The 24,730-nt window shown below is 49.2% G+C and overlaps 1 protein-coding gene across 1 annotated transcript; it reads right to left on the reverse strand.

Annotated features, from left to right (window-relative positions):
- Positions 1-1,932: 1,932 nt before the first annotated feature.
- On the reverse strand, positions 1,933-24,696 carry STK36 (serine/threonine kinase 36). The gene is made up of 27 exons (XM_028092146.2): positions 24,514-24,696; positions 23,704-23,878; positions 22,842-22,982; positions 22,657-22,734; positions 21,247-21,377; positions 20,754-21,003; positions 19,351-19,444; positions 18,889-19,058; positions 18,562-18,749; positions 17,946-18,045; positions 16,409-16,552; positions 13,447-13,626; positions 12,337-12,434; positions 11,809-11,914; positions 10,411-10,561; positions 10,069-10,196; positions 9,431-9,535; positions 8,823-8,921; positions 8,648-8,736; positions 8,304-8,367; positions 8,002-8,112; positions 6,321-6,395; positions 5,755-5,929; positions 5,387-5,534; positions 5,037-5,184; positions 3,717-4,463; positions 1,933-2,679 (listed from the first exon to the last, which is right to left on the reverse strand). The coding sequence occupies exons 2-27, from the start codon at positions 23,785-23,787 to the stop codon at positions 2,536-2,538; spliced, it is 3,948 nt and encodes a 1,315-aa protein (XP_027947947.1). The 5' UTR covers positions 23,788-23,878; positions 24,514-24,696; the 3' UTR covers positions 1,933-2,535.
- Positions 24,697-24,730: the final 34 nt, after the last annotated feature.

A 24,730-nucleotide genomic window follows, 5' to 3' on the forward strand; every position in this document is an offset into this window, starting at 1 on the left:
CAGGCTTATAACATCTGGTCCCCACTATCTTCCTGTGCTCTTCTCTACTATTCTCCCCCTTCTTCACATCTTGCATCCAAACTGGCCTTCCGTACAGCTCCTCAAGCCCACCAGGCATGCTTCTATCTCAGGGCCTTTGAAGTGATTATTGTCTCTGCCTCAGATTTTCCCTCAGATAGCTGCCCTGCTCGTTGCCTCATCTCCTTCAAGTCTTTGCTCAAAGGTCATCTCAGGGAGGCCTAACCTGACCATCCAACTCAGCATTCCTCATCCTCTTGTTGTGCTTAATTTTTCTCCAGAGCTTTTCTCACCTCTCTACATGCTACGCAGAATTCACTTATTTTAGTAAGTTTGTCGTCTTCCCGCCCGGAATGGAAACTCTATGGCGAACACACATTGCTTTATCTCCAGTGCCTAGAACAGTACCTCTGGCACAGAGAAAGGACTCAATGGTGAACCGAATGAAATAATCTGGATAGGAGGAAATTATGGTGGTCTCTAGAAAAAAAAATGTTATTTTTGCTAGAATATAAACAGACAATGCACAATGAAGATGAGGGCTAAATCAAATTACTTATAAAAATAAGGGCACATGGGGTGCCTGGGTGGCTCAGTCAGTTGAGTGTCCAGCTCTTGATTTTGGCTCAGGTCGTGATCTGATCTCAGGTGCATGAGATTGAGCCCCATTTCGGGCTCAGGCTCTGCACTCAGCACAGAGTCTGCTTATCCCTCTCCCTCTGCTCTTCCTCCCACTCGCGTGTGCGCGTGCACATGCACGCACTCTCTCTCTCTCTCTAATAAATAAATAAAATCTTTAAAAAAAATTAAGGACAGGGCGCCTGGGTGGCTCAGATGGTTAAGCGGCTGCCTTCGGCTCAGGTCATGATCCCAGAGTCCTGGGATTGAGTCCCACATTGGGCTTCCTGCTCCTTGGGAGCCTGCTTCTCCCTCTGTCTCTGTCTCTCATGAATAAATAAATAAAACCTTTTAAAAAAAATTAAGGACACTTTACTCATCTTTCATTTCAAAAAACAATTGGAATTTAGGAAGGACAGAAAGTAGTCTCCCCATTTTACAGATGGAGAAATCAGGGCTCTGGGAAGCTTGTTGCAAGGTTTAAGCTTTCTAGTATGTTTCCAGCTGGATCACGACTCTAACTAATGGGTCTGCCAAACATCTCTTTCTGGTAAAATGCACAATGTCCATAAACAGCTGCCCTTCTCAAGCAGCTGGGCTTCCCAAACATTGAAACTCCACCAAACATCAAAACTCATCAGTAAGGCTGAGATCACAAAGCAATCCAATGTACCTCTCTGTTTAATCCTATCCCTCCCTATTTCAGCTCCACTGGCCCTGGCTTGGAAATAGGTGGCCACATGTAGCTCCTCTGGGTTGGAAGAAGCTGGAAGGCAGAAAGAGATAGAATAAATAAGCTCCCAAACAGGATCTTCTGTGAACAGGACACAAGTGCTTGCAACACAACACGGCAGCTGAGAGAGGAGCTGAGCCCCTCAACCTCTTACCCTGGCAGCTCCAAGTAAGGTGAGGTATACCTTTTATGACAAGGGTTTACAAACAGAGGAAGGGTGAGCAGAAGGAAGGTAGGAAGGCAAGAAGGCAAGAAAGAAAAAGAAAGAAAGAGAGGGAGAAAGAAAGAGGAAGGAAGACAGGCAGGCAGGAAGGGAGGGAGGGAAAAGAAAAAAGGAAGGAAGGAAGGCAAGAAGGCAAGAAAGAAAAAGAAAGAAAGAGAGGGAGAAAGAAAGAGGAAGGAAGACAGGCAGGCAGGAAGGGAGGGAGGGAAAGGAAAAAAGGAAGGAAGGAAGGAAGGAAGGAAGGAAGGAAGGAAGGAAGGAAGGAAGGAAGGAAGGAAAGAAAGAAAGAAAGAAAGAAAGAAAGAAAGAAAGAAAGAAAGAAAGAAAGAAAGGAAGGAAGGAAGGAAGGAAGGAAGAAAGGAAGAAAGAAAGAAAGAAAAAGAAAGAAAGAAAAAGAGAAAGAAAGAAAAAGAAAGAAAAGACTCTCCACCCTAACCCATGGATGGGAATGTGGGCTACGGGTCAGAGAATCATCCACCAGCAGGGACTGATGGCATTTATCACCTAGAGAGGAGACAGGCTCTGTCTTCATCACTGTCCTGGGGCAGTGCACTAAGGCAGGAACCTGCTGGAGGGATTATAGGAGCTCCAGAAAGGAAGAGAGCTCTCAGATGGAAGATGCCTCCCTGATGTCCAGGAGGCATGTTCTTGGGATTAAAGGCACATGATCGGAGAAAAAGCCTTCGATGTAGAAAAGGAAGGAATCTTCTCTGGCACCAACATCAATGAGGTTTACTGGTTGAAATCAGTATCTGGGGAAAGGAGGGAGCTTTATACAGAAATCTCTTCTAGTTTCTTGTTCTCAAATAGTTGACTTGCAGCTTATCTCTTTTGTTTAGTCTCCTTAGCTCTTGGTTGAGTTGGTGGCTCATATAGTAGAAAAAGGAGAGGTTGGCAATAAGGGGGCCACAAAGGCTGGAGGACGGACCGCAGGAATCTGAGATCACATGCTGTGGGTTGGCCTCAGGAGGTGAATGAGCTTCCTGCAGTGTCTGGCAGAGGCAGGCCGGGGGCTGCTGGGTGCCAGTAACTGATTCCCCAAAGAGAGCATGGCTAATCGCTCACTGGCCCCCAGGGACACCAGCACCTGTGGGACAGAGAGCAGATGACAGAACACGACATGGCCCAGCAATTCCCATTCTAGAAAAGAAAGAAAAAGAAAACGGGCTTCTGGGGACTCAGTCTAGATTGGGTGGGGAAAGAGAAACGGTGGAGATGGGGCTCATCAAGACTGGAGGTCTACTCCCATTTGCTTCGGTTATACACCATGAAATCAAGGCACCGAGGGATCCACGGGCTTGGCCCCAAGAAGGGTAATACAGGCTGTGCGGACACGCAGTCAAAAGTGGGATTCCCAGCAGTAGGTCCTGACCAGTGGGCCTTAACCTCGTTACCACTGAGAATCCTTTTCATTATTTCCCCCCAGGGATTGCCAGAAAACCCTATAATTTATATCATCGCCATCCTGTCAAAATGTCTGTTCCCACATGCACCATCCAATGCTACCACATTGCGCTATAATAATTTGGATGTTTAGCCTTATCACAGGTAGATGTGTGATTTCCATTCGGCTATTTCATATACCGGGCAGAAAAAGCAGGATGAAGCAGTGGTTAAGGTATGGGGCTCAGGATTCAGACCCTTGAGCTCAGAAGTCCAGTCCCCCAAACTAGCTTTGTAACTTGGACAAGTTCTTAAAATTCTTAGTGCCTCAGTGTCCTCACCTGCAAAATGAGGACTACAATAGCTTCAACTAAGTAACAAAGGTAACATGCTTAGCATGCTGCTTGTCACAGGGTGAGGGCTGAAAAAAGATGGTTAGCTGCTTCACGGCTCCCGGGATGAAATCCCACTAAGCCTCAACATGGCCTAGTGTGTCCTCACCTCCACCCCACACAGCAAGACAGAAAGCCTGGTCCTTGAGACCCCAGGCACTTCCCACTCATCGGAGCCCTCCCCTGTACTCCTTCCCTTCCCCATGGTGGGAGATGGGAGATGAGTTTGTCATCTCCCACTTCCGGACAGGGGGATTTATGGGTGTCCCAATTCCTTAAAAGACTACCTCAGAAAAATGTTGTGAAATACAACCCCACCGTCGTGGTCCACGAGTCCCCAGGGGCGTACCTGATGGATGCAGGGCTCCTGTCGGAGGCTCCGGAGGGCAATGAGGGCGGCCTCCTTCACATTTAGCTGGGGGTCTCCACACGCCATCTCTAGGAGCCGCTGGGGTACTTGGCACTGTAACAGCTCTGCCCCCAGCCCCTCAGGCCCCAAGTTGCCCAGAGCCGACGCGGCATTGCGCCGGATGCCAGCCTGAGGGTCTCCAAGCAGCTGGGTCATACTGGGTACGGCGGCAGCCAAGGCAGGCCCCAGGGGACCAGCCTGGTAGGCTGCGTTGCCCACAGCAAAGGTGGCACTGCGCCGCACAGCGGGGTCCTTGTCTCCAAGCCCCACCAGCAGGAGGCTGAGCAGCCCCGCCTGGCTCTGCAGCGCCCCACGCAGGGCCAAGCTGTGTTGCAGCAAGTGCCCCAGGAGCCCGTACGTGCGGGCCCGCACAGAATTCTCTGGGTGGCCCAGGAGACTCCGCAGGGGCCGGTAGGATTCATCAGAGCCGGCCAGGAGTTCTTGGATAAAGGACAAGTGGCTGGGGGACAGCACTCGGGCTGTGTGGGCCAGCAGGGAGAGAAGGTCGGAGGTTAGCAGTGGCTGGTCACCCAGGAGGGCAACTGAGAGGAAGGAGATGACAGGTCTAGGGGAGGCAGCCACCGCGGTCACAAACTGGTTGAGAGAGGTGGGATCCGTGAGGGCCAGGCGTGTGAGGAGACTGACAGGCAACTCAACTTGAGGCAGCGGAAGATGGTGGCAGCAGACCTGGGGACAGAGGGGCAGGGCAGTAGGCAAAAGGGGTTCAGGGAGAGGGAGCACTCACTGCAGTGAGGTAGCTCGAAGGAGCCCAAGCTCTGGCAGAGAGAAAAGCCAAGCTATGCTGCGAAATACCACAGAGAACCGGAAAACCTGACCCAAGCCCGCCACGTGAGACCCAGTGTGGAGCCCAGGAGAACAGGTGCAAGATCATTCCTTGCTCTGCAAGGATGAGCTTGCTCTGCCTTCAGAGGCCCACTGCTTAGCGCCAAGAATTGCCAGAGAGGTGATTCCTGGCTGAGGAGCTGAGTCTCCAGTGCCTAGACTGGGATGTCCTCCCCACGGAGCTCCAACGGATCCAGAAGAGGGACTGATGGAGGGGGCGGGGTGCCAGCCCCAGCTCCAAACAATGCCTCTGCTCAGGCCTGGATGCTTTCTCCACTCCCAGCTCTTAGATGGAGTCAGACCCTCCACTCTCCCCAGGGCCCACGAGAGCCTTGGAGCTGTTGGCAAGTGAATTCGAGTACACAGGGTTGGCCATCTTCCTCCCCGACTGTCGCGCCTGAGAAGCTTCCCAAGTACCTGAAGCAGGTGGGCTGCAACTTCTGAGGCCCCAAAGTCAGCCAAGACACCTCCGAGGAGGTCGTCGTCCACATCCAGGGCGAAGGGGAAGCAGAGGAGCCGGCAGACAGACAGCACCACGAGCGGCAGAAACTCAGGCCCGTGAGGCCTAAGGAGGGCAGCGTGGAAGGCCCGACTCGGTTTGCTCACCTGCCCTTTACCATTCTCCGCCCCCTTCTCAAATCCCGGCTCCGCCTGCCCAACCTCACCAATCCCACTGCCCCCCTCATAGCTCATGTTCTCAGCCACAGCTCTCCTGACTCCCCCTCCCCACCCTGCCCTACCGACTCTCTCCTCCAGCTCTGACTCACGTCCGGCCCAGCTGATGCAGGAAGCTGGGGGAAAGCAGATGCTTCAGGGTGGACATGAGGATACTTCCATGCTGTGACAGGTGGCTCAGGCATAACTGGGGCTCCTGGGTGAAGGTGGCCACGGCCAGGCTCAGCAGGGCTGCCACGCCTGGAAACACCCAGAATGGAGACCCAGTGGAGCAGGCAAGAGGCCCAGGTGCTCCTGCTTCTCCAGGGCTCCTGGGGCTTCCACTTGCTTAGTCCCTTTCCCACCCAGCGTGGCCCACGCCATCCTCTTCCCAGGCGGCAACGGTCGCGGCAATCTCCTCCTCTTGAAGAGGGATCAACACTGTGGCCCTACAACGGAGGCCGTGCCGATGGAAAGATACCTTGGGGTGAGATCAGTGTCCAGTCTGGCTCTGGGCTTTGTGGCCTAGACAGCGACGGCTCCTCTTCCTGTGGAGACACCACCTCAGGGAGCCTTAGGGCCATGGAGAAGCGGTGCCACAGAACGGTCCACATTTCTGAGCTAACCACATCCCTTATCAGGCTACCCTTCTCTGGCTGGAGAGGAAATTGAAGGAGGGTAGGTAGGGAGGTCGAAGTCAGGCCTCGAAATGCCTTTTTTTCCCCCCCCACTCTCATCCCTGACCTCCAAGGAAAGAGAGTCCTAGAAATAATTCCTCTGTTTTCCCAAAAACCTGGGATTTCCCTATTGTCTGAGTTCCTTTCTTCTCACATCTTAACCCATGTGTGTGTCTGCTGGAAACCAGGGAATTATGGCTCTCCTCCCCCACCGAATCCTGAGGTGATTCCCCTGAAAGGGTCCATGCTGAGGGCAGGTAGGCCCATTCGAAGGCTATCACGAGCACCCTAATTTGACAGAAGAGGCAAGTATGGGTTGCTTCTTCATTCCTATTGTCTAGCGGCTCATTAGCCCAGGAGGCACCCATACCTGGGTGAGGAGGTGCAGCAAGAGCATGAGGAGGCCGTCGTAGAATCCACAGCCACCTGGTGGGGTCAACCGGACCTGTTGGAGAGAGGCAGGGAGAATGCAGGTCCTGTGCATGCAACTCCTGGTCAGGCAGAAAGAGCTCTTCCTCAGCCCAGGGCAGTGGGGAGAGCTCTTCTGGACTTAGAGGAGTCTTGGTTCCTGACTGTTCATTCAACGACTACCTCTGCCCCAAAGACACATAGACTGGTGGGGTAGGAAGATACTTGCTAGACAAGAGGCTGGGGGTGGGGGTGGGGGTGGAGACACAGTGGAGAGGGCCTAACTCTACCTTCTGGAGGTAGAACACTGATGAATTAAAAGTTTAAAAGGCAGTCAAGAGAAGGAGGTGGTAGGAAGGAACAGCATTCCAAGTAGAACGCATAGCATAAATAAAGCAGCTCATGAACGATGATACGTGACCTTTGGAAGTGGTAAGTCCTGGTATAACAAGAATATAGAGCCCAGAGGAAATAGATGAGCTTTGAGGAGAAGGTAAAGGAGTTTGGACTTTATCCCGGAAAGAGTGCGAAGCCACTGAAGACTTATACAATGTCCACACGGGCAAGATTTTTGTCTCTTTTATTCACTGCAGTATCCTCAGAGCCCAGAATAGTGTCTGGTCCTCAATACATATTTCTGTGCTAAATACTTACTAGTTGAACAAATGACTGGACTTTTAAGAAAGCTCACTCTGGTGGCAGTGAAGAGAATGGACTGGAGAGGAGGGAGTCTAGAAAAGAGATCCTTCAGCAGGCAAGTGCCACAGTGCAAGATCGATGATATGCCCACAAACTACAGCAGGGCCATGACGGTGGCAGGCAGCAAAAGATCTGAGAGATGACAGGAAGGCAGAGCACCTGGGGCCTGGGGGAACCATCTAGATGGCAGAATAATGGAGCAGGGGGCACAGTCTATGAGGACTCCCAGGTTTCTGACTGGGGCTCCTGGATGAATGGGAACGCCATCCCTACCACCTCTCTGAAGTTCAACTTCATCTGGAAAAAGGACGTGAGTATCATTACATTTCATGTGGTCTCTCTTTCAAGCATGCTGTGGGATGACATGTGAAGTGCTTTCTAAGTTATAAGGAATTCTGTGTCTGTAAGGATGACAATCATCTGAATATGAAGTCTATCCTTCTTTTTACGGAATGAGAGAAATACAGGTTCCAAAGTATCTAAAAAGGAGGGGGGGCGGACGGCCTGGAAAAGGAGAAAGCGGAAAGGAGGCTACACGGCGGATGGGATTCCTGAAGAGTTCTCAGGATGCCAGCCACCTTTTCCACCTCAGTTAAGGAGAAGGAGGGGGCCAGGGAGTGCAAACTGCAGGCAGAGGGGAAGAGATGAAGCTTCTGAAAAGACCTAAACAACAGGAGCAGGAGCTGCTGGAGGAGGGGACTAGAGCAGGCAGGGAGGTCTCATCCTCGGGTAACTCGGGTCTCCCTCCCTCTCTCCTTCCTTGCCTGCGAGTCTGGGCTCAGAGGGGGCTGTTATCTGGGGGCAGACACAGAGGAAAGGAAAGACCCCTTGGCTCCCTTCCCACCCCTTGGTTTGCCCCAGGCAGGCTGGCGCTACAGTCTTTTCCCCTGAATGGAGTCCTGGGTCTGGTCAGAGAGGTCTGTGTCCTCCCCGGCCCGCCTCACCTCTGCAGGGGCAGACAGAGCATGTGAGGCTGCCGCAATCCACTCCACAGGCTGGAGGTCGAAGGTCACCCCTTGCTGACTGAGTTGTCCCAACAGACAGGCTGCTGCGCTCTGAGAGGAGTCAGAGGAGAAGGAATGTCTGAACCTGCACAGCAGGCAGGACAGGCAGAGAGGATTTCCATCTCTGTCCGGCCCCACGGACGGCCTCAGGACCGGCTGCTACTGGGACAGTGACGCCCGTACTCCCTGAAGGGCCGGACGGCGGGGTGCAAAGGGGAGGAAGAAGAGAGCTGAAAACTCACCACGAGAGAGACGATGTGTGAACGGGTAAACAGAGTAGCAATCTCGTTGCCCAGCTTCTCCATTCTGGAAAAAGGAGATACATCAAAGGGTGCAGCCAGGGGAAAGGAGGCTGGCGAGTGGCCTCCCTCCCTGCTGGACGGCACTCTCCACAGAGGCTGTACGACCACTGCCAAGACACAGAGTTGGTGGGAAGCTAGCTCTGCTCTTTGCAGAGAAGACTTCACTCTCTCTATCCCAATCCCTCCTAAGGATAGGCTACAAGGTGCCATTCCCCCATATTCTGTAACAGGGTGAGCTGTGGGGATGGAAGATTCCAGTGGAGAGACCCCACTTCGTGACTTACCCAGAAGGTAGATCTTGCAGCCGGAGGACAAGAAGGGAGAGGAGGTAGAGTGCTACTTCGGTAGACTCTTCCCAATCCATTACCTTTACCTACAAAGGAAACCCTAGATAGCAGAGCAACTTCTGATTGAGATGGCGGGGCCACCACGATATACTCGCCTGTGTTGCTGGCCTACCTTGCCCTGGACCAACATCAACAGTGACTCCAAGGCCAGGGGCTCGTGCCCTAGAAGATGGCACAGGCGCTCACTGACGTGGCAGCAGGAGTAGAGAACCTGAGGAAGGCGGAAGCAATCAGCGAGGCTGAGCAGCCCCTGAGCTGAGAAGCAGGCTGACCTCTCAACAGATCTATAGCATCCACTGTGGAGGTAGTAGAGAAATCCAGGCCACTTCCACCTCTTGCTATAAGACAGTGAGATCAGGCTACTTCTAGGCTCTGGAGGGGACTGGCTGACAGTGAGGCCATCTCAGTGGAATAGATTTAAAAGCAGAAAGGGACCCTCTGGGGTCTCTTGTCTTTCTCAGTGTCTTTCTCTCTCTCTCTCTCTCTCTCGGTCCTGGGGATTGAAAAGAAATCTGGGGCGCCTGGGTGGCTCAGTCAGTGAAGTGTCCGACTCTTGATTTCAGCTCAGGTCATGATCTCAGGGTCATGAGATCCAGCCCCGAGTCCCACGCCCAGTGCGGAGCCTGCTTAAGATTCTCCCTCTCCCTCTGTCCTTCCCCCTCTAAAAAAAAAGAAAAAGAAAAGAAATCTGAAGTCCCAAGGGTTTTGGACCGGCAGTACCTTGAGAAGGTGGAGGCACAGGATGGGATGCTGCAAGCCAGAGATAAGGGACGGCCTCAGTTGGTTGCTGTCTTCAGTGAGCTGATTCGCCAAATGCCGGGAGATCTGTAGGAACATACATGAAGCCTCCATCGCATTCCCATGATTCCCATCCTATTCCTCTCCTAGCTCCAACGAATCAGGTTTCTCAACGCCTTGCTAGCCACTCTCCCTCAGATTCACCAGGAACCTCAGACCCCATCCCATCCCCAGTCCTCATGGCCAGAGGAGAACCAAAGGTCATGGCCTAGTTTAGCCCTAGCGTAGGCAGGTACAGAGGAAAGAGTTGCTGGCCAAAAAGGGGGTAGGAAATCTAAATCCTGAGCCCTTGAGGAAGCATCACGGGTGGCTTCGGGTCAGCCACCCTGCCACACGGACGGTTTGTCACCGCGCTCTCTAACCAGCTGGCCAAGGGCTCTGGGATTTGGGTGACATCATGTTCTACAAGTGGCCCCGACCCAGGGTAGGAGCATCTGTTCCTGGAAGTACAGGGTAAGGAGGAGTATAAATGCTCGTTTTTCTGCCTTTCTGAGAAACTGAGGCCAGCTTCCTCATCTCCAGCAACCCGGACGAGAGGAAGCAGACACTGCAGCTCAGACCTGCTCCTTGGCTCCCCAGCAGCTGGGCAGCCCCACCGGAGCAGTGCAAACGGCCGCCAACGCACAGGACATGGCTCCAGGCAGACCCTCGCTCTGCTCCCGCAGCGGCTGGCTCACTTGGGGGGCTCCTATGGAGAAAGGGCAAAGAACGCAGGGTGTGGTCTGGTCGTTTCTCTCAGCTCCCGGTTCATTCTTCTAGCACACAGCACACAGTTAGTTCCTGAGCGCTCACTAAATGCCAGGAGTTATTCAAGGCAATGGCAGTCGAGGCAGGGGTGGGGCAGGGCGCAGAGCCAGAGTTGCTCTGGAGTCAAGAGAACCTCCGCACCCTACTCTGGTTACCTGGGGGTGTGTGGAAAGGGAGCTGGGGAACTGTCAAGCCGTGGAGCAGCCCGTCCAGGACCGCCCGCTGAGTCGTCAGCAGGCTGGAGTAAAAGGCTTTGGAGACGGACCAGCTGTTCCCATCCATGGCTTCACACAGAACAGTAAAGCACTAAGGGAGACAAGGGCGGGGTTGACATGAGGGCAGCAGAAAAGTGACGGGGCTTAGGGTAAGGAGCAAGAATCCCCCAGAGAACCTGAGCAAAAAGGAGAAAACCCAGAGGGACCAGCAGTGCCATTCAAAGTGTTCCTCGCACAGAAAATGCATTATAATCACCCTCACGTTTTAAAGAATGGCAAGTTTAGGTGTCAATCCTTCTATTCTCTGATCAGCTGCCTCCTAGATAATGTTCCTCAAAGTGTTATCTATGGACCATGAGTATGAGGATTCCTGGGGATTCCTGCGTCCCTCCCAACCCAGTCCTACTGGTTCAGAATTTCGGGAGGTGGGGTGTTTATTCCAAACTCCCTATGTACTCGCTGCACAATGACATATAGGATAAATGCTGGCCAATAACATAAGTTGCCGATGGCCAAAATTTAGGTTAGGCGTTGGAAAAGCTTCCTGACTCGAAAGGGTGAGGGATGTTAAAATAGGCTCTCAGACTAGAAGAGTGTGAATGGACTGCTAGTTGGAAGCAGAAATGCAGTCCAGAGCTGTGTCCCCCACTGCCAGTTTGAACAATGACTAGGCAATTGCTTACTTCCTTGCTGATGTTCCTCTCTGTCTCCTCTGAGATCAGTCAGAACTCAGCTATCCTCCTGCTCAATCCTCCATTCTCCTGTCCCTCATCTCCACAGTCCAGGGATGAGAACCCACTAGCTTACTGGTCCACAGGCCAAATAAGTTTGGGAAATACTAGCCCATCTGCAAGGCTCTTTAAAAAGGAATACTTCAACTTGTGGTTCCCTGAAAATAGGCCACAGTGCTTAATGCCTCTAGATCTTTATATATGTTACTTCTTCTGCCTGGAATGTCCTCCCTACTTCCTGCCTCACCCATCTGGCAAACTTCTATGAGTTCTTCAAATCCTAGCAAAGATGATTTCCTTCAAGACTTCTATGACTCCGCAAGTAGCATTAATCATATGTTCTTCAGTGGTGCTTCTGTATTTCATACAAGTTTTATGTAAGTTCTAATGTACTTCTCACGCTATTGTCCTTGATCATTTTTCATCTCCCCTACTAGACTATTTCTAGTCCCTTGAGGATGGGGACTTTCTCTTACTCATATGGCACATAGTCAGTAAATGTCTATTGTATTACCTTGACCTAATCCTGTATAGTTATAAGACAGGGGAAGGGAGAAACACGGGGAAATACATCAAAGACAGAAATCTGGACAAGGGAGCAGATTACCATAAGGCTATCCCTCCGCAAGGTCTGCTCAGAGTCATCTGGTTGGGCCAGCACTTTCCCCAACAGGTCCAGAAAGAGGCTGGCAGCCTCCTGAAACACCTGTAGGCTGGGAAAAAATTGCCCATCTCTCTAAAAGCCCACATGTGGTAAATGGGTCAGTTCTGGGCAGGTAGGAGAATCTCTGCAAAGGAACATCTCAGAATGCTCCCTCCCCTCTCCCCTGCTAAACACACACACAGTCCTCTATACACACCCTCCTAGCCCCTTCTTTGCCATTTTCTCTAGGTTATTCATATTGTGACCCTTCCATTTAGTGTATGGTGACCCTTAGAACCTGCAAGCCTTGGGGTGAACATAGAGGGGTCTCAGGGTCCTTAGGAGGATTAGCTAGACCCTCAGTGGTCAGTCAGCTGATCCCTAACCTGTTGGCTTCTTCTTACTTAGCCTCTTCCTAACAGAGAGGGAAAGAAATAGGGGTAGAAATTGAAGCCAAAGTGGCCAACGGAGCAAAGCTGGCTCTCATCGCACCTGTCACCTGTCTGGTTCCGCTCCAGATTGAAGGTGCAGGCAAAGTAGGCCTGAATCACAGCCATCAGGTCCCGTGAGAAGGTCCCATACCAACATTGCTGCCAGGCAAGAGGACAGAAAGTAAGGGCAATGAGGAGGATAGAAACAGAAAGAGAAAAAGCAGTAAAAAAACAAACAAACAAAAAAAAGTCCAACATCCAGGGCAGGTTGACCAAACAGGAAGGGGCAGAGGGAAGAGAGCGTCCAGACAGAAAGGAGAAATCTAGAGGTCACAAAGTGGCGGCCAGGGGGCAATAAGCAGCCTGAAAACATGTCCTGTGTGGCTGGAATAGGATTTGGGAGTTTAGGAGGCTGTTTTTCAAAATAGCTCAAATTCTTCTTTAAACTCCTTAAAAACACTCAAGGTTAGTACTCGTGAGCAGAACGCAGCTTTCAGCTGCCTGAGCCGAGGCCCCATTAAACATTTCAGTATTCTGTCCTCTCAGCTTGGCCACAGCAGAACACAGTAGGGGGAGGGAGGGACTCAGCTTCAGACACACTGAGCCTCAATCCTAGCTCCTCCACTCATCGTTCCTGCGACCATTTACAAGTTAGTGCCTGCGTATAAGTTGGCGAATCTCTGAATTTCAGTACTCTGTTCTATAAAAGCAGGGCAACGAAAGCCTAGGATTTAACATTCCAAAACACAGTGCTCTAAAGATTGGGAAACTGTGCATACAAATCTGGATTTCTAGCTTCTCTTAGAAAACTGGAAGATCTGGTGACACGGGGCCCATGTTCCCCCATGTGGCAGCAGTGAGCTGGAGCTGAGGGGATGTCCCATTCAGCTTGGGCACAAGCTCTCCAGTTTATCGTACTCCCCACTACTCATATGGTCACACAGACTCTACTTCCCCACCTGACAGGATCTGTCTGGCCTCAGAGGGCAGCAGAGTTTGCAACTCATGATCTACTAACTAGACAGGAGGAAAGAAAAGAAAATGCCGGGGGCCGAATAGAAATCCAAGGTGAAGAAACTGAAGAAGAGGAAATTTGAAGAAGAGAGATCCGAGGTGAAGAAACTCCTATATAAGTCTTCCGAGGCTCCCAGGCCCCCGGCGTAGGGCTTACCTGCTGGATACTGTTGTGTTCCTGGCTGTGTCTGAGCAGGCTGAGCAGGAGCCCGGGGAGGCCCGCCTCGCGACAGAAGGAGTACAAGGGAATGGAGTCACTGCAGCTAGACAGAAGACTGCTCAGGACTCGGAGTGCCGGAAGGATACGGGATGCACCCTCCAGCATGCCTTTCAGGATCTGGGTGACATGAGGGAAACAAATAGTAATCGATATTATCAGAGGGAAAAGGAGAGTGACAAATACCAGTCCCCAAGGAGCTGGCAAAGCAGACCAAATGTTCTCACTCCTTTCTTTGGGACTCTAAAACCCAGGGAAGGAAACAGAGAAAAAGGGAAAGAGCCAGGGAAGTGACCAAGGGAAAGGGGACCTCCCCTCAGTCTCTGTGGGATCCAGTGCCATTCCTATCTGCTCCCTCCCTTCTCCAGCCCTTTGCCTTAAACACACACACACAGGCACGCATGCACGCGCGTGCGCCCACACACACACACACACACGCACACGCGTGCGCGCGCGCGCACATACTTCCAAGTATTAAAACAACAGACACAAAACAATGTCATTCAACTCCAAACAGATAAAATGAATTATCTAACTCTAGATCAAGACTTGACTAACTATGACCCACAGGCCAAATCCAGTCCATCACTTATTTATATATAACCTGCAAGAAAGGGCACTATGATACTTTTAAACGGTTATTCTTTAAAAAACTACTCTTCAAACAAGAATAACATTTACATCAAGTGCTTTATAATATGTCATCCTCTGTTTCTAAATCTTTTCACTTATTTGTTCATTTATTCTTTACAATCACCGTGCAGAGTAAACAATTATCCATTTTACAGATGAGAAGACTAAATCTTCTAGATAGGTTAGATAAGGAGTCAAATCACACAGCTGAAGAGTAGTTCAGCTGGAATTCCAACTCCGCAAGACTCACCCTGGAGGCAGAGCCTTTCTCCTGCCTCCCTAATGAAGTTACCACCCACTACAAGGACAGCGTGGAAGGCCCAGAAGGGAGGTGCAAGGTGCCAAGACAATTAATGGGGAAAGGAGAGTCTTGGACCAAGGGTGCTGGGACGACTCTATAGCCACATGCAAAAAGATGAACTTAGATCCCTACCTCACATTACATATAAAAAGTAACTCAAAAAATGGGCCAGAGACCTACGTGCTACAGCTCCAACTAAAAAAACTTTTAGAAAACACATAGGAGAAAATCTTCCAGACTTTGGGTCTGGAAAAGATTTCTTCCATATAACACCAAAAGCATAATCCACAAAAGAAAAAAAATGGTAATTGGACGTCATCAAAATTCAGAACTTTTGTGTTTCAAAAAACACTCTTATGAAAATAAAAGGACAAACCATAGACTGAGAGAAAATATTTGCAAACCACATATCTGATAAGGGTCTCCTATCCAGAATATACAAAGGACTCTTACAACTCATGGGAACAAACAACCCAACTTAAAAATAAGCAAAAGAACTGAATAGATATTTCACCAAAGAAGATATACAAAGGGCTAATAAGCACATGAAAAGATGCTCCACATTAGTTATTAGCAAAATGTAAATTAAAATGACAATAAGACACGATTTCACATTCCCTAGAATGGGCTGTGATTAAAACAGACAATACATGCTGGCAAGAATGTGGAGAAACAGAGACCCTCACACAGTGCTGATGGGAATGCAAAATGAGGCAGCCACTTTGGAAAATAGTTTATCAGCTTCTTAAAATGGTAAATATAAATTACCATGCAACCCAGCAATTCCTAGATATCCAAGGGAGAAAAAAGAAAACGTTACGTCCACACAAAGACTTCCATGTGAATGTTCATGGCGACATTATTCATAAAAGCCAAAAAGTGGAAACAATTCAAATGTCCCTCAATTGGTGAATAAACAACACTAATTATGAATGCCAATTAAGCAAATTGTTGTCCTTTAAAAAAGAATCTCATTCTTCTCATTAGTATACCTGTATCAGAAGCTCTTATACACATATCTATATTTTTAATTTCATCAACAAAATTTTTTTATTTAAATTCAATTAGCCAACATATGTTCATCATTAATTTCAGATGTAGTGTTCAGTAATTTATCAGTTGTGTATAACACCCAGTGCTGGTCACATCATCATCAATAAAAATTATGTGGAAAAGTGCTTTCTCTCATTCCAGAAGTACTTAATAATACCCTCCATTTTTGCCTCTTGCTCTTTGATGCCCAAAACGTTTACCATCCGAGTTTGCCAATCCCTGCTCTAAATGAATGCTTTTCCCTTCAGAAAGAGAAAATCCAGGCCTGTTTTGGGTTTGTTTTTTTTTTTTAAGATTTATTTACTTATGGGGGTGCCTGCATGGCTCAGTCGGTTGGGCATCTGCCTTAGGCTCAGGTCATGATCCCAGGGTCCTGGGATCGAGCCCTGTGTCGGGCTCCCTGCTCAGCAGGAAGCCTGCTTCTCCCTCTGCCTGCCCCCCACTCATGCTCTCTCTCTTGCTATCTCTCTCTCTCTTTCTAAACAATAAACAAAATCTTTATTAAAAAAAGATGTATTTATTTATTAGAGAGAAAGAGAGAGCGTGCATGCTCAGGACGTGGAGGGGCAGAGGGAGAGGTAGAGAAGAAACTCAAGCAGACTCCCCACTGAGTGTGGAACCAGAGGCGGGACTGGGTCTCTCAAACCTGAGATCATGACCTGAGCCGAAATCAAGAGCCAGACACTTAACTGACTGAGCCTTCCAGGCGTCCCCTTTTTTTAAAGATTGATTTATTTAATTGAGAGAGCCGAGGCCTGTTCTTTCTGTGTTACTAAAGGAAGCTAGCAAATCTTGAATTAAATAGATGAATTGAAAGAGAACTGAAAAGGGACAAACTTTCTTTTTCTCCTCAAGTTTTTTAACGCCTCATCTGTGATTACAATAGTCTAAAATCCCATTACATGTGCCCGTTACCTGCTCCCCGGCCTCATGCAGCTGGCCCTGGATGCGTTGGCAGAAGTCAGGATTGCACAGCAGAGTGAGAGGGGCCTTCAGTTGGATGGGCACAGGCTCAGCAGTCTCTAGCAGGTGCTGCCACTCATCGTCGCTGTCTGGCTCCTGAGGTATAGGGGCGTGAAAGAGGAGCGTGTCAGGTTTAAGGGTAGTAGCACCCAACCTGGGGAATCATGGAGTAAACACAAGAACCAGTGAATTCTTCGGCACAGATATATATGTTTCAACAACCAGTTTACAAAGGCAGAGTTGGCCGTATGTGAGGGGTCTTGAAAAGTCTCTCGGAGAATACTGGCACGTGTTCATAAAGAGATACCTACAATTAGGTCTACTGCAGCATGGTTTATGATAAAAAAAATTGGAAACGTCATAAAGCCAATCAGTAAGGGAATAATAAATCATGGCACATCCATCTTAGGAATATTATGAAGTTATTAAAAAGACTATAGAACTGGGGATGCATCACCTATGCAATATTCCCACCAAAACTGCATAAATGAACCTCATGATGAGGAAGTATGAATTTGAGGAACATTCTACAAAATAACTGGCCTTTGTACCTCAAAACTGTCAGTCATGAAAAACAAAACTAGGAACTATTCCAGATTAGAGGAAACTAATGAAGTATAACAACTAAACACAATGCCTAACACCAGATTGGAGCATAGGCTGGGAAAATTTTTTTTCCCTATAAAGAACATTATTGGACCAACTGGCAAACTTTGAATATGGATCGTAGATGAAGTAACGGAATCACATCAGTATTAAATTTCCGACTTCTGTAACTATACTATAGTGGTGTAGATTAATGATCTTGTTCTTCAGCGATATGCACTAAAGTATTTAGGGGTAAAGAGACAGATTGCATCTTACCCTACAATGACTCAAGAAAGAGGATTTACCCATATGCAGATATCTAGGGAGAGAGGATCATAAAGCAAATGTGGCAGAATTTTAACAGTTGGTGAATCTGTGTGAAGGGTATACAGGAATTCTTTGTGGCAGCCTCACAATTACTCTTTAAGTTTGAAACTATTTCAAAATAAAAAGTTAAAACCCCCTAAAAATGACATGTTCTGATGTAGAAGGATCTCCAAAACAGATCATATGGTAAGTGAGGCACGATGTAAAACAGTACATGTGGTGTGAACTCAGTAACAAAAAGCAGCCAAACTACAGATTTCTGTGTGTGCATGTACGTATCTAAAAATTCAGCAAGTTTGGAAGAAGAAAGACAAAACTAATAACAGCAGACATCACTGGGATTGGGGTAAGGCTCAAGAGGGACTTTCATTTTTACCCGTATGTTCTAATTTTTTATAATTACCTGTTCAGATGCTATGCAATTAAAATCTATAAACTGATAATAAGAAATCAATTTTTAACAGAAGGGGAGCTCATACTTGGGATAGTTGGGAATCACTGTTCTAGAAAAACATCTACCCAGACCCAACATCCCATGGCAGGGTCAAGGCCAAGTGGAGCCTCTATGGCTTACCTCATTTTCTAGGTCCACTGCATCAATGCTCCGCTGGCCCACCACCTCTGGCCTCAGTTCTGGGAGAACTCGTTCACAATCCTGAGTGATCTGGTTTTCCCTGCCAGAGGAACAGGGAGTAGGAGGCTCCTACTGACCTGTGAGGCTCAGGGTTCATTAACATGTCCCTCGCTCTAGGTCCAAGATAAGAATGAAGAACAAGCCATACAGGATTGGATAGGGGAGAGCTTTCTTCTAGGATATGGCCAGGACAGGATGTTGACCACTCCACACGTATCCTTGACTACCCTTCCACTTTGGATCTTACTGTCAAGTCTACCTTGGCAGTTTTCACCTGTAGCTCTCAACTCAAATAATCTTCCCTTTTGCATGGAAACAATTCTTTCCTTCTCAGTTAATGTGCAACTGAGGCATAGAGAAAGGAAAATTCCCACGATTCCTGATGAATCAGGAAAATAGCCAGAATCAGAATTCAAGAACCCAGGACTCAGACTCCCAGGGCCCTGTCCCCATGAGGCGGTGGCTAGTGACCGGCACCATGTTGTATTTGCTTTGGCAAAAGTCAAAGATCTACAAGATACCTCAGCCTATAAATTCCTGGCTACCCCCTCCTCACCGAGGTGCAGGGGGGGCCTCTCCAGCCCCCCACTCAGCCCAGCTGCTCTTCATTTCTGAGGCCAAGATCTCAGCCGAGAGGCCTGGTTCCTGAGGAGTGGCTCTTAGTCTAGGCAGAGGGGCTGTGCCAGAAGCCATCTGGCTGGTCCTATCCTCTTGCTCAAGGGCAGGTCCTGTGTTCTGGTGTTTCTGTGGGAAGTGGGCAGGAGACACTGAATCAAAACTATTTGGTTGCCTTAGGGCAGCATGAATCCTATTCATGGCCCTTCATCAACCTTCCTTCTCCAACCTCCCCAGTCATATCCCCTATCCCCTCTGTCCTACATACCTTCTGCTTGGCCTCCTCAGCCATGCGCTTACAGGCCTGTCTCAAGAGGCGAGATCGATTGCCCTTGGGGGCCAGCTGATGCACCTGTTGGTCCTTTAGGACCTGAAGTTCTGGGGGTAGGCGACTGGTGAATGGGGTGCCCAAATCTGGGCCTCCTGGTTCAGTTATTACTGTAGGGAAGGAAGAGGGAGAATGCATGATCACGCTAGAGCTGCGCCACCATCTCCACTGCGCCAGAGACGACATCAGTGTCCTCAGGCTTCTGTGGAAGGAGACCATCTTGACAACATGGCAAAGAGGAAGTGGGGTGGCAAGGGAACTGGCAAAGGTTAGGCAAAGGGCTAGGAAGAAAGTTCAAGCTGGTAAGGTAAAGCAGATGCACTGCATCCAGACGCTGGGGAAGGGAGTAGATTAGAAAGAGCCCAGGGAAGTGCAAAAGCCCTGGGGACCATAAGGACTCACTGGTGACACGACCAGCTATAAAGGGGTGATGTAAGAGGTCTGGCCAGGACAGACGCTGCCTGGGGTCCTTGGTGAGCAGTCCCTGCAGGAAGCTCTGTGGAGAGAAAAAAATACCCCATGGGTCTTTGCTTTCCTACAGGCTCTCTTTAAGTCACCAGCAGAAGCAGGAAACCAAGACTCCTGAGTCCATTCCTTCAGCAAACTGGATGGTCTTAACCACATCCTCTCTAATCCTATCCTTAGGCCTCATTTCCCTGGCTCCAGGAACAGACTTCACTGCCTCCCCTCCTGGAGAGCTCCACATCCTGTCCAGAGACATTCTGTCACCTTCACAATCATCTTCAGAAAGCAAACATTCAAAGGGGTCCAAATGGCTCACTGTGTCTTCCCTCTGATTGTGGGTTTGTTTGCAGCTGGGTAGGAACAGATGCACACTCACACACAAGTCATTGCATAAAGATAGGTTTGGGAGCACACAAAAACAGAAATCTTTCAGCAAGTCTTCAGATGGTGGTGGGGAAGGGAGACTGCCTCTGAAAAGGGTACATCTGTTATGAGGTATCCTTGGGAAAATCCTCAGTTGGGCCTAAAATGGGAATAGAAGGTACTGGTAGATGATGACCACTGTTCTAAAGCAAGGTGTCATTTGTGGCTCTTGCTGAATGAAGATGCCTAAGGGAGAATGGAATATCCTATGCCTATCACCCACTCAAGTTTCTTTTGTTTAGATTCTTTTTGATAATTACTGAGCTTCCCCAACTAAATAGGTTGGGGAGAAACTTGTCCCTTTTCATCTTAGAGCAAGGGAAAATTATAATGAGACTGCACTCTGGGAAAAGGTTGCATTTAAATTCCATTGAGGGTCCAAATTTTGCCCTAGATAAGAAATAAAAAGGGTCAACTCTTTTTCCTCCCTCCCTCCAACCCTCCTTCGCCCACTGAGACTTAGCTGCAATCAATAGGCACCACCTGTGTCACCTGTCCCTATTGGCTGAGCTGGCCCCACTTGCTCTGGCTGTCGGAATGTCTTAAGATTCTTTCTTTCAGGAAGACTGAAAGTTCTGTGGGCAAATCTAGATATCATCTGGACCTTGCATCTGATAGGAAATAAGTGGAATAGAGACTGTGTAAAAGGACAGCATCTGTCCCTGGTGGCTTGAAATTACCTTTTCATTGTGATAAAGAATAACCTGCCCCAAGGAAGGGCTGCTAGTCCCAGGTTTGGCGGACCTTAGGACACCCTCCCAGAATCAGCCCCTGCAGTAGAAAAGCAAGGCAGCTGGGCCCAACTCCTGCTTTCATTCAGTAACAGCAAAATCTTGCCCCCGATTTTGGAAAAGGGAACAGAGGCAGAGGAAGACAGGTTTCTGATGCCAAGTAATCTCCCTTTCTATGTTCATTACCTTGAAGCAAGGACTAATGGTGGTCGGCCAGCGCACAGGGTCCTTGAGAATGAGGCTGACCAGCTGAAAGATGCTCGTAGTGTAGAAGGGAGGGGTGCCTACAGCCAGCTCATACAGTATGCAGCCCACAGACCAGAGGTCTGCGGTGTGGTCGTATGGACGCTCTTCCACCAGCTCTGGAGACATATAGAGTGGTGTGCCTTTGATGGATGTCAGCACCATCGTGTTGGTGCTCATCGCCCGGGCAAATCTGCAGGAGATGATGGAACGGAAATGGGACGAGAGACCGTAATCAATACACAAACTAGGCCTGGTGACTACTACCTATCATTGTGTGAGCTATCCCAAACCCACACAGAGAGCACCTTCCTAAAGATCCAACAGGAATCCCAGTCTCCAGCTTGGCTTCTAAAATGAGGCCTAGGTAAGTCAAGCATATGGTCTGAGACTCCCTGCAGAATGAGAAGCAGAGACGGAAGGTCAGTCTCCTCACCCAAAGTCACAGAGCTTGATGCCACCACCCTTAGCAAGAAGGATGTTCTGAGGTTTCATGTCTCGGTGGAGGATGCGGTGGGAATGCAGATAGTACAGAGCGGACACCAACTGGGCAGCAATGACTTGAACCTAGGGGTCAAACAGGTGGGAGAAAGAAAGGAGAGGTCAGAGGAAGGAGCCTACTGACAAGCCCAAAGACACTTCCCTAAATTACTGATGTGATCTCTACTTTTTCTTTTTTCCAGAGCTTCCCATGACATCTTCCTTAGTTCTTGCCCCCCCATTCATTCATTCTTTCATTTGTTCATTCATTCATTGAAGAAAAATGACCATGGATGAGCAAATTATCCCGTGCCTCTCAGATGCGTCATTTATAGGCTGACGATAATACCACCACCTCCCTTATAGGGTTACTGCAAGGATTAAGTTAAGTTACAGCATGCCATGCTCAGAATGGTGGCTGGCACTTAGTAAACCTTCAATATACATTAGCTGTTATTAAACAAGACAAAGTCCTCTTTCTCAAGAGAAGTGGTCAAATGAATAAGATACACAAAATGAGCAAGATGATAACTTACAAATAATAATGCTCAGAGGGAGATGGCATGCCGCAACAGGAAATCCTGAGGAGGGGGGTCTACTCGCTAGGGTACAGAGAAATCTCTAGAACAAGTGTGGCTGGAGAATGTGTTCGACCATCCCACTGCTAACCACTAGATCTTGCTGGTGAATCCTGCCTTAACCACAACCTTATCCCTTCCTGCCCCCTCTGGTACCACACACTAAAGGTGCCTAGTGATAGCAGCAGCATTAATAATTGCTAACTAGGGGCATCTGGGTGGCTCAGCTGGTTAAGCATCTGCCTTCGGCTCAGGTCATGATCCCGGGGTCCTGGGATCGAGGCCTGCATTGGGCTCCCTGCTCAGCGGGGAGCCTGCTTCTCCCTCTCTCTGCCTGCCGCTCCCCCTGCTTATGCTCTCTCTGTCAAATGAATAAATAAAATCTTTAAAAATAATAATAATAGCTAACTATGTTGAATACTGCATGTCAGGCACTCTTTTAAACACTTTACATGAATTAATTCACTCATCTTCACACTAGCCTCATGCGACAGACATTATAATTACATCCATTTCTAAATCAGGAAACTGAGCACCAAGAGGTTAAAGTAACTTGCCCCCGAAGATCCAGCTAGAAAGTGGCAGGGTCAACCTTTGTACTCCGAGATTTTGGCTCCAGTGTTCACATACTTTCCTGTCACACCACATTGTCTCCACATACACCCAGACTCTTGTATTTTCCTTGGGAGTTTTCAAAATGGTGATTCTCAGTGCCCTCAGCTTTCCCTACCAGTCCTTAAGCTGAAAAGAGGTCAGGGGAGGGGAGAGGTTTGAGCCAGGAAACATACCTGGTCTTCGGGAAGTTTTCCGTCATCTTCCAAGATCTGAAAGAGCTCTCCCTCAGCATAGTCTGTCACCACCACCACCTGCAGGGAGAAGGCGGTTCTGATGGCTCCAGATTTATGCATTCTGAGGTCAGGAAATTTCTGGGACCCTTCTTCTTGGGGAAGGGTGACCCAAAACCGAAGTGCACCTCTTTGTCAGTTTCAAAGCTGTCAAGCATATGCACAATGTTGGGATGCCGCAGACCCCGCATGATTTCAATCTCTCGTTGCAGATTCCTCAGCTCCTTCTCTGAGCGTCCCAATTTTGGAATGAACTTCAGGGCCACCACCTGTCAGTGGTAAGATGAAGAAGAGTCAAGGCCTAACCACACTATTGAAACATTCACCTCAGAGCTCCAGAACTCAGGCTTTAGATTGTTGGAGCAAATTCTCATTACCTGCTAGTCTCCTACTCCCCTTCCCCACAGTACCCTGGCCTTATCCAGGCCTCCCCCGCCCCCAACTTGCCCTAGGAGAAAACAGCCTCCACCAGACAGATCCCTTTAGTGGATTCTGGGAGAGGTGTTCTGATCTGGGTAAAAAACTCCGGGTAAAGATTTAAGAGATTCAAGGAAAAGAGAAGGAAGAAAAAAATGAAGAATTGAGTTCAGGTGGTTTCTCTCTTCCAGTATGGTATGATAGAGGAAAAAAACAATAAATATAAAATTTATTTATTGTTTACTAGGTGCCAGACACTGTATTAGTATAGTAATTCAGCGTGAATCACATTTAATCCTCAAACCCCATCAATCAGATACTGTTCATAATTATCCTCATTCTAGAAATGAGGAAACAGACATTGAGAGGTTAAGTAACTTGTCCACAGTTCGAAGGCTAGAAAGTGGTGGACCTAGGATCTAAACCCAAGTAATCTAATATTAGGGCTCATACTCCGTAAGAGGAATGAGGAAGTCAGTGCCTCAGGAATATAGGTCGGTATTCTGGTCCCATTTTCCACCGTGGTTGGAGGTACAGAATCCCACCCAAGAGATACCCCTCTTTGTTCACCACCTGAGCACTGTATTTTCTTCGACCCTTGTACACCCTCCCAAAAGAGCCTTCTCCAATCATCTCCAACACGTGGTACTTTTCCATGACAGAGGTTTCAGGATCCCTCAGAAGGAAGGAGGTAGAGATGGTGGTGAAGGGCTACAGCTCCAGGGACAGTTCCATACATCTAGGAGGCCTGGTTCGGGCATGGAAGAAAGGTTAATGTTAGCCACCTTGCGTTTTCCTTTTTCATAATAATCCAGGTGTCAAAAACATCGTAGGGCGAAGTGGATGGAAAAATAAGATCTTGGAGCAAAGAGAGCGCCTCCTGTCGTTCTCCCTTCTTTTCAGCCACCTCCTGTCCCCCAACCCAACCTCGTTCCCACCGGACCCCATGTCCCCCTTCCCCCTCCACGCAGCCCCCCTCCCCCTCCCCTCCCCCTCCCCTCCCCCTCCCCTCCCCCTCCCCTCCCCCTCCCCTCCCCCTCCTTCTACCCAGACTCGCCCCTCGGCCCCGCCCCCTCCACCCAGCCTCTCCCACCCGACCCCGCCCCCTCAATCCAGCCTCGCCCACCCGACCCCGCCCCTTCCAGCCTTTCCCAAGTTCCTGCCACCGCCAACCTCCTCAGCACCGCCTCCCACGGCCCCTGCCCGCGCGCTTCGCAGACCGGAGCCCCTCTCTCACCCCCAGCCTAGGAGCTTCAAGCTCCTTAGGCCGAGAGACGTCCACCCTGGCCTTCAGCCCCGTCCCTTCCGGCTGCCTGCAGACTTTGCCTGACTTATAGTTCTTCTCCCCCCTCACTGCCGGTCTCTTTAGACTCCCATTGTTACCAGCTGTACTCGTTGGAACTGGTCAGAGAGGTTCAGAGGACGAAGGCGTTCACAGGTGTTGGGAGAGACGGCGGACCGCCCATAGGCACTTCCTAGGGCACTTCGGAACCGTCTCTTGGGCATCAGGAGCCACTAAGGACCTGGAGTCTATGGTTGCCTAGAAACGGCCGCTAGCCTCCCTGCCTCCCTCCCTCCTTTTAACTTGCGGCCCCTGACT

This window comes from Eumetopias jubatus, unplaced genomic scaffold, assembly GCF_037043125.1.
Source record: "Eumetopias jubatus isolate StellerSeaLion01/CBP00866 unplaced genomic scaffold, mEumJub1_p1.0 scaffold_3, whole genome shotgun sequence".
NCBI lineage: Eukaryota > Metazoa > Chordata > Mammalia > Carnivora > Otariidae > Eumetopias > Eumetopias jubatus.